Here is a 10,579-nt window from a genome sequence, read left to right as displayed (position 1 = left end):
GTAGATAATAGACTCATGGTCAATTGGCGATTTCGGTATAAAAATGTAGACAAGGACCTTTAACGTTCAACTTCCAGTTACCACCTAAAATGAAGACCAGTCACTAAACAAGACACACCAGTAAATACAGCACCCTATACTCACGTGACATGTAAAATTAACTTCAGACTGAATGTTTCTCTGCCAATTTCAATTAGCCGTACAACTATCTTAAGGGAGAATATCATGGCAAGATCTTGCAACGGAAGCAGATTTGTGATGTAATTCGATCGATTTTAAGCTTACCCCAAATTCGATTTATTAGTAAACACACCGAGCGCTTACGTCCCTTGAATAGGAAAAGAAATATTTTGCGCGGAAGCTAATTTCAAAGTCAAAAATACCATTTATCATCACAAACTAGAATCCAACGGGGGAATATATATGGTCCAAAGTTCGATCAGCAGCACCGCTCGGTGCGTTTTCAAATAAATCGAATTTGGGGGATAGTCACATACATGTCACGTGAGTATATAATATAGAGTGCTGTATTTACTGGCATGTCTGAACAAGGGCATTGTAAATGTGCTCAATGTGTGTTGTCTTTCACACTGTGGCTTCACTCAAGGATTGGAAATACAATATCTGTGGAAATTCTCCACCTCCAAGTCTGAACACAAGGAACGTTGTCAAGTGGAGAACATGAAATAAACTTATACATGTAGTCAGTATCTGGTAATGTGGTACTGAGCTTGCGCAGCAGGCCTTTCAATCCTGCATTGCCAGTGTACCTAAACTTCATTTCGGAACATGCAATGTTTATTTGTCAGCAGTGGCAGTTGTATCACTATTACTATTATAGTTTTATACATCTGTGGATTTATAACCAACCCCCTTGGCTCTGGCTCCATCCCCATCATATGTTACATTTTTATGTGCGTATTTTTTTCAATTTTTTTAATTCAATTCAAACGTTGTAAACTGTGCATTAGGGTGGTGCAGTCGACTATCGTAAGTAAACTCGATGTACTTTTTGACCCGCTGCATGGAATTCTTACGGGTCTTTTTCAGATATTATTGCAAATGGTGCATGGCGTGCTGGTAAAATCATAACACTTTCAGAAAATGTGGACACTTTTGGTGTCACAGGACACCATTGAAAAAAAAAGAACAATAACGAAATGGGCAGAACAATATAAAATTTGGTCCGTGACCTTTGTAAATGCTGTCCAAGCATGTCAAATTTTCAAGTTCTGTAGCATCCATGAAGGTGTGTTGTATAGACCCAAGGGTGTTGAAAGGTGTTGGACATCGGTCATAGTCCGATTAACTGCCGCCATTGCCGATTCAAATGGTCAGGTGTCTATCAGATATCCTATTATACTTCGTAGAGGGCTGAGAGAGTCAAATTAAATTTTGTTTGCATCAGTCAAAGTGCTTACATTGCATTCAAATTAGATCAGGCAAAAAAAAAAAAAATAGGTGTGGTTACGGTAACATAGCCAAACCAAATAGGGTAGGAAGGTAGGCAATCACTTTTTTTTTTTTTACTTTTTTTTTCTAATGTGTACAAATTAAACCTACTTGACAGGGAAATAAGTGTGCGACTCGGGCGCTTTCGCTTTCATTGCGTTTTTTGCACTCGTTTTCTTGTTTTTTGTGTTGTTTTTTGACAAATGTAATAAAAAGTTATAGGGTCGGCCCCTAAAAATAGGGTAGGTCGGGTTACCGTAACCACACCTATTTTTTTTTTTAGGCCTCACAGACCTGAACTTGGCAGAATTTTGCAGCTATAAATATGTACTCAAGAGCACAGCACTGAGTTACCCTTTTTGCATTGATCAGCAAAATGTGTAAACCATGTTGATGAGATAAGGACAATTTTAGACCACTCCATTTCCTCCAAGTTACCAAATACCACTCCAGGAGGGACAATTTATATCCTGTACTGAAAGTGAAATTGTAGTGCACTTGTAGAATGCTGGATAGTAGTGATACTGATAGTGATGCAATGTAAAGTGTTCAGTATTCCCTCAAAAGCAGTTAGGCCTAAAAAAAAAATAGGTGTGGTTACGGTAACCCGACCTACCCTATTTTTAGGGGCCGATCCTATAACTTTTTATTACATTTGTCAAAAAAAAAACAAAAAAAAAAAAACCAACGAGTGCAAAAAACGCAATGAAAGCGAAAGCGCCCGTGTCGCACACTTATTTCCCTGTCAAGTAGGTTTAATTTGTACACATTAGAAAAAAAAGTAAAAACAAAAAAAAAGTGATTGCCTACCTACCTACCCTATTTTTTTTGGCTATGTTACCGTAACCACACCTATTTTTTTTTTTGGCTTTATCAAGCAAATTGAAAGTAGTTAAACTTGTTTTTAACTTTTAAGCAAATTAAAACATGTATACAATTAAAACAAAGGACTGTTGTACAACTATACACCACTTCAATTTCCTGCGAAAGCCTGGTACAAAATGTATGACCAGCGTTTTTCATGTTGGAGGACTGTCTTGATTGCTCCAGTGTTCTGGAGTTACAGTACTTTAAGTTATAGAGACATCAGAGTGCGCTAAGAGATTTATAGAGCAAATCGAGAAAATGAATTATTGAACGAAGTGTGTAGCCATTAGTGCCATAAGCCAATCAACTGATTCATTTCAGTCATGTGACAATGACATCAGTACTTGCTGACAATTATAGTTATATAAATACTGTTCCTGACAATGTTTGATCTTGGCGTTGGTCTTAACTTACAGAATAGGATTAGGAGGCAAAACCAGTACATGTATATTGTTATTATATTTGTCAAAATGTCTGAATGACTTCGAGACAAGTCAGCAGAGACCAGAGTGCCTGATCATACCAAGATTTGAAGATACAATAGATGATGTTTGGAAATAACTGGGAGTTCAGCCCCTTAAAGCGAATAGGACTGATTAGTTGAGCCAAGAAATGTTGGTGTTACAGTGAGAAAAAGAGTTTAAGTCAGTGTAAATTATGTGCAGTCACTCAATGTGACCTTTTTTTTAAAATATATGTGGCTTATAGTTATACGTATTTTAAATGCAAATGAGGTAAATTCTTATAAGAAACGTATATGAATTGAATCATATATGATGCTGTGCCAGAATGGGACACTTGAGGCAAAAATAAAACTGTTTATATTTGTTGTTGGATGTTGCAGCATTAAAGACTGAGGTTTCCTGAATGTGTTTCAAGTTTTAAAAAGATAAACGAAAGCAGCGTTTTTTAGATATTGATCAATAAAGACGGGCACCCGACTGATGTTGGATGTTACACTGGACACAGTACAACTAGCCACAGTATGATAATTACTTGCCAGATATTTCTGAATCTAATCTTTATCATTGACTTAGATGCTGAAATTGACATTCACATCAAATCCAAACCAAAATTCAATTTTATTGTCCCATAAATTCATCTGCTCACTGTGTCCTGTGTAACGTCCGACAGCAAGCAGTACACACACATTTCATTAAAAATGCAACAAACACAGAAATCTTGTCAGAACAAAAATAATCTTATTTAATACATTGTGTACCACATCTAAAACCAGAAACAAAGTGACAAACAGTTTGTAAATATAGTCTGCAGGCTGTTGAGCATGTCAGATGTTACACTTGGTAGATGTAGAACTGAATGGACACAGTTTGTGCTGTGTCCACGTAACGACTGAAAGCCGAGGTCACTCATGCCCGGTACATAGACACGTGTGGACGCAAACACATGGTGTTGCCGCTTCAGTCCGTTTTTGCCGTTGTAGTGTGCATTAAAAAGCTTTAAAAACACTAAAAACTTGCAATTCAGTCGTTATATTATGTCGGACGTTACCAGTACGATGTGCCTGACAAAAAATTATAAACACTCACCTTCTCTCTTCTTTGCCGCCATCTTGGGAAATCAAACACAGAGTGCATTCTGGGTAAAGATGGCTTCCCGAAATAATCTTTCTACCGCGAAAATGTAGAATACCTTTTTTGGAATCTGGATATTTTCGTACGTTACCGTTTGACAAAAAAAAAAGTACTGACCTTTTCAGAGCTGAAAGACTGACTAGCACACGGTCTAATGCTTTTTGTGTGGTAAATTACGTTCAAAGAGTGCAATTTGTAGTCGCCATTAACGTGAATGTTGACGACGGCTCACAGTGGAGTAGCAGACGAACTTTTCGTTCACAAGGCACATTTGACATTATGTGTAACGTCCGAAACCGTTCCTTTTCAATCCTTTTTTTTTTAAGAAATAGTTTGAAATTTTTATTTATTGTGGGACAGATTTGAAGACTTATACTTCATCTACAAACACACACAGTAAGTTATAGGTAAGTCGATGGTAAACAAGCAAACAAGCAAAATCCTGAGTTCCCTTGAAGTGTCCCATTCACACTCACTCGTTTCAACCCACGCATCTCGTTTCTTTCTTTTTTTATTGTCAAACAGAAATGACCATATCTAGCACGGTTATGATTATTATCTCTATGGGTTATGTTTGTCATTAAAAAACATTGGTTTGCCATGAAAGATGCGAACAGATAAAAAAAAATGTAATCAAACTCAGGGGGTGACCGTCAAAGCACGTTTTGGCACAGCGTCATATATATATACATGAACCTATAACCTGAGCTCAATTAGGTCTCTTATGTGAATCTTATATAATTTATATGAACATCAGAGCTGACTTTTCACTGCATAATGATCATTTCTTTTCAGTATCAGTAACAACTAACATGCATAGTGTGTGTTTTGACGCCTGAGCTATCTTCTAAATCTTGTAAAAATTGAAATGTTTATTTGAACCTTTTCTTTTCAGAACCCCCTCCACCTTCTAGTCGTTACAGAAGAAAATCAGGTGAGTGTAGTTTGAGATTTGTATTACATGTATCTTTTTAACATTGTCTGCAATTTCACATTTATGAGGCTTTCTCCTTTCTGTCAACACAGTGTCAGACTTGTACATCACCCTTTCTTGTGTAAATGTAATTAAGAATTCGCAGATGTCTTACATGGCATTCTGCTGGTTGTTTTATAAAAGTACTGCAGTATGACCATTAAAAGTCACTGCGTGGTTAAGAATTCTTTTGTTTATACATTTTGTATACACTGTAGTGTTGACTGTTGATAATATGTTTTGGTAAATTGTGCACTTCTTTGCATGGCATCATAGTTCATACACAAAGGGACACAATCACAATTTTAGCATCAATATTCATCTGTAAGTGCTAGTCTGTTACACAGCCTTAAAAGTTAAATGCTGTTTCAAAGTATTGAAATGCCAGATTTTTGTAAAAATTGGCTGCAATAGACTATAGTTTGTTGCCTTGAATTGATGAGCAGGAAACCTTCAAGCTTCACCAAAGAACCTTTCTGCATAGGTTACTACAGTGATAAAACGACAGGGGACAGCTGGATCAAGCGAGCTATATATAGTATGAGAGATGGCCTGTTTAGATAGGTGTAGAGTAAGCCAGTGGGAATCAGATTTGATTATAAGACATTGTCCCCGAGTACGCAGTAGGAGGGTCCAGCAGACTTTAATTGTGTGTCTGTGTGTGTATCTGTCTGTCTGTCTCGACTTAACAGCTTATTGCTGGGAAACTACTGGGCGCAGTTCGTTCAAAAGTTGATACACTAACTTGATAATAGGTCCGATTGATCGTATTAAAACTTCATAATGTTACCTGGGACCTAAATGCGAAATCATCCACAAAAACGACTCTTAACGGAGGGCGCAATTCGCGGTGGGATAGAACAGCCGTTCGGCTAATAGAAACGCCCAGTCAGCCAACGACACCAGGCTTTGCGTGCTTTGCGTGCGTGTGCCACTGCGCGACCTAATTTTATGAATGAGCAACGTTAGCAGTCTAGTCATTTGAGTTCACTGGCAATGGCTTGGTGGAAAGCACGTCCGACTATGGCGAAAGTGATCCGGGTTCGATTCCCGGCATGGGAGTCTAATTTTTTTTTTTTTTTTTAATTCTTGTTTACTATTGTTTATTATGAACGTTTTAATGTTTTATTTTACTCTAATAATTTTTTTAATTGTGAAAAATAAATAAAAAATATATATATTTTTTTTTTAAGTCCACGTGCACAAGACAAAATCTTTCATACTGGGGGAGCGAGCCAGTCTGAAGAGTACTCGGGTCCAGCGCCAGCGTTTTTTATTTTAATATGATTATGATTATATAAACAAATGAGAACCTGAGTTTCAATGACAACAGAACATTCCATTGCCAATCAGAACTTGAACTCAGTACATGTAGTGATGTACTAATGCCGTGATGGCTACATGTAATTTTGCAATTAACCAGTTGCACCAGGATTGTGGTTTTTTTTTAACCCTTTTGCTGCCTGTAGGACGTCAGCTAACATCCTGGGTAACTTGCTTTAATTTGGGCAACACATCGTTCAATAAACAACAACAACAAAGAGAAACAAGTCGCGTAAGGCGAAATTACTACATTTAGTCAAGCTGTCGAACCGTCACGGGATGAAACTGAACGCACTGTATTTTTTCACCAAGACAGTACCTCTTCGTCAATCCCCGCGTGAAGGAAATCGCTCACCTCCCACGTGCAAAACGTAATGTCTCGACATGTATTTCTCTCTCTCTCTCGACTGTATACAGAGATAAGAACAGCCTCGCTTTCACCTAGGTCCTGCCTAAAAACAATGTTCGGACCTCATGTTCAGACTCGGCGTAATGATTCCGAAAGGACTACTTTTTAGCGGTCAAGTTCAGTCGTCCGCATACTCGAAAGTGAAAAAAAGATGAAACGTTCTGCTACAGTATCGGAGGATGAACTGTCGAAGAATAAAAAGAATCTCGTGCAAACCGAGCGGCTCCAACACACTTCAGGGCAATGTGTCGGCTGATGCACAGAGTGGGCGAGCCCATTATTCTAAAGGGGGGGATTTCACAAAAGAAGAACTGATCAACATCTTCTCCGACGAAAATGAGTTCAATGACCCGGGCGGAGCAGATCGATCTTGCAAACCTCCTTCCAAACAACATTCCTTTCACCAACTGCCAGATCAAATCCCTCACCATCAACATTATCAATAAATAAACCCTTGATTGACAAACCTTACGCACATTTAACCCGCCTCTCAAAATGAAATCGGTCGACCCACGTAGGCCTAAGTCGGAAAGGTCGCTGTGATGTTGGGAGAACTTGCGTATTTTCATTTCATTTATTGTTGTTCATTACCGTTCATTGCCGTTTCAGAATTGTATTCGCTTTCTTCCAGACCATTACTTTTTTGTTGAAACCCAAGAAAAATTGAATTCTATAAATTTCAAACACGATACAATTGGTCCTACTTTTTCAAGCGTATGTCTGTGACGTCGAATGGAATGCGAGTGATTAGGTTTGTTGATTTTGCTCGGAGAAGTGGTCCGCGTCCGTGTTCAAGCAAGTTTCTTTCTTCTTTGAAAACAAAAACCCTAAGACCAGTGAATGTCGAGATATATATATATGTTAATTGGATCTGTGATCCAAACATGGCTTTTGGTCAATCTCGATGGCAGTTTATTCCACTCGCCTTACGGGCTCGTGGAATAAACTGCCATCTCGATTGACCAAAAGCCATGTTTGGATCACAGATCCAATTAACGTATAGTGATATTGACACGCCAGATTAGCGCGGTAGCGATTGTGCTAAGCAGGAAAGCGCGCTTTTGTGTATTCTTGTTAACTTTCTGAGCTTGTTTTGAATCCAACATATCATATCTATATATATGTTTTTGAAATCAGGAAATGATAAAGAATAAGAGGAAATCATTTTTGGATCGATTTCTTAAATTTTAATTGTAAGATTAATTAATCTATTTTCGTTAATTGTGATCACATTTTAAGAGTAAACATGACATATGGTCATGGCTCAGAAAAGGTCGAATTTGTGGGACACTTGAGTCACAAATACAAACTCTTGGATTACTTTCCATTTTGGGGTCCAGCAAAACTGTTTATGTGTTTAGTTGTGTGTGGGCAGTAACAATACATGTATTTTCATCAATTACTGCGGAATGAATTGCATTTTAAATTTTAACTGGAGTGTGTTACATAACATCGTGTCACACATTGTTTTCTAAGGCCAAAAAAAAAAATAGGTCTGTTTACGGTAACATAGGCCCAAAAAATAGGGTCGGTAGGTCGGGATTGTTTTTTTTTTTTTTTTTTTTTTCTTCCAAAAAACCATATTTTTATGTTATTTTGCAAAAAAAACAAGATTTTTTTTTTCCCCCCCAAATGCCAAAAAAAAGTCTAGGGTCGCGCGAAAAAACTAGGGTCGGTCGGGTTACCGTAAACAGACCTTTTTTTTTTTTTTGCCTTATATACAGTTAACAGTAAACCTATTACACAATAAAAGTTAACTGCATTATTTAGTATCTACCTTGATCTTTATTTGTGGAAAACGGCATTCCCCGACAGCAATAATCTAGGTACCCTAGGAATGTGTGTGTGTTACATGAACACCAATAAACAAAACAACGATCAAACAAGTACTCAAAGAACTGAAAAGATTACTGTTTCAGCAGTCAATCTATTCTTAGTTCCACACACTTCATACGGACAGTCTGCAAAAGAAATAAAATCAGAACAAGATGTCAAAATGTATTCATGCAAACAAAAATCAACTTTCTGTGTCTCACAACACAGACATTCAAAACTGCGAAATTCCTATTTATTTTACACACAAAACCTTAGAAATACATGTAATGGGAAGAGAAACAAGTACATAATAGTAAAGAGTTGAAATGCAGCAATAATACCGGACCAGTTATTCCCATTATCAGTTATCTGTCAAGTCATTCCTAAAAGTTTCCAATGAGTGTGTTACATTTCACCAAAAAAATCAAACTTTAGGACACTGTCAAGATATTCACATGAAAAATGCATGCAAAAAAATGAAAAATGAAAGAGCAAAACCATAACAACCTAACAATGATGTCTTTTGACTTCTACCATGCTCCAATTCACAATATAGAGAAGATTTTCTCACTTTTAACACTGAGTGTGTTACATTTCACCAAAAAAGTCTTACTACACATTATTTTGTAAGGTATAAAGCATATATATATATCCATCCACTTGGTAATGAAAACAATACACTGTACAAAAAAACTTGATTAACCCAACAAAAAATCTTCAGGTTGAAGGCGGATTTTGAAGTTATCAAGAAAAATGCTGTTTATTCGCCAATGAGTGTGTTACAAAACACTGTCATAACATGAACAAAACGTTGTTTAAACTACTCACTAATGCTCCCCCCCCCCCCCCCCCCCTAGCTGCAATTGTAGAACACTAGGCAACTGTCCCTGGCTAATACACACACGCATACAGACACCGTCACACGCGCGCGCGCAGACACACACACACACCTACACGCACGCACGCACTGCACACACACACACACACACACACACACACACACAGACTCGCGCTTCCGTACCAACATACGTAGCCAAAAGGTTTATTTGATTTGGGCCAAGTAACGAGGGCAGTTTACTTCAGAGAAAAATACCATCTGACAATGACCATGAAAGATAACATTGTACAGAGATAAATCCCCACACACACACACACAAAAGAAACAAATGTTTACATACATATCAATTCATAAAACAAAATGACAATGAATTCAACAAAACATCAATTACTAATTAACACATACATATAGCCCTCATTTTGATTATAGTTATACTATGCAGGAAATTGATTCAAATGATGCAAATGCAATCATCTCCAAAAGGGGGGTACACAATGCACGCAGCGAACCGTCAACAAAACTAATAGGTGGATGCCAGGGGGTGGATGGGGGGTTTGCAGAACTGAAAATCGCTGAACTTGCTTGCTGGCCGCTGCGCTGCTACTAATGACTTCGGTCCTCGCTCTCTCTCGCTCTCTCTCGGACTCCCTTATCTGTTACCATTGTTTCATTCCAGACTGCTCTCCTTCACTCATCACCTCCCCCCTGCCCTCCAACCCTCTTCATTCCCCGCATTCGTTCCCACGGGACTCTGCTATCACTTCCTCCTGCATTACCTCTACTGACACCTCCTCCCCCCCCTCCTTTTGCTGCATATCTGTCTCGTTTAAATAGAGTTTATGGTCGCTGACCGCTCCCTCTAAACTCACACTTAAACTACTCACTAATGCTCCCCCCCCCCCCCCCCCCCCCTAGCTGCAATTGTAGAACACTAGGCAACTGTCCCTGGCTAATACACACACGCATACAGACACCGTCACACGCGCGCGCGCAGACACACACACACACCTACACGCACGCACGCACTGCACACACACACACACACACACACACACACACAGACTCGCGCTTCCGTACCAACATACGTAGCCAAAAGGTTTATTTGATTTGGGCCAAGTAACGAGGGCAGTTTACTTCAGAGAAAAATACCATCTGACAATGACCATGAAAGATAACATTGTACAGAGATAAATCCCAAATAGGAAGTAATTAACACTCGTTATTCCGCCCAATTCAAGAAGTGGTAATATTTTGTTAGGATTGTTATATTGTAATAGTTGAAGGTGTTTTGCGGACTATATGCAATC

At 38.4% G+C, this 10,579-nt stretch overlaps 1 protein-coding gene across 3 annotated transcripts in view; it reads left to right on the top strand.

Annotated features, from left to right (window-relative positions):
• LOC138964675 (cAMP-dependent protein kinase type II regulatory subunit-like) overlaps nt 1-10,579 on the top strand; it is an 81,220-nt gene that overhangs the window by 22,126 nt on the left and 48,515 nt on the right. For all 3 annotated transcript variants that reach the window (XM_070336698.1, XM_070336699.1, XM_070336697.1), the window contains one exon: nt 4,810-4,848. In XM_070336698.1, the coding sequence (XP_070192799.1) occupies nt 4,810-4,848 (39 nt within the window). The remainder of the gene's footprint in view (nt 1-4,809; nt 4,849-10,579) is intronic.

Source organism: Littorina saxatilis, linkage group LG4 (assembly GCF_037325665.1).
Source record: "Littorina saxatilis isolate snail1 linkage group LG4, US_GU_Lsax_2.0, whole genome shotgun sequence".
Classification (NCBI taxonomy): domain Eukaryota; kingdom Metazoa; phylum Mollusca; class Gastropoda; order Littorinimorpha; family Littorinidae; genus Littorina; species Littorina saxatilis.
The sequence above is the reverse complement of the archived record's forward strand: the minus strand, read 5'-3'. Positions and strand labels throughout refer to the sequence as shown.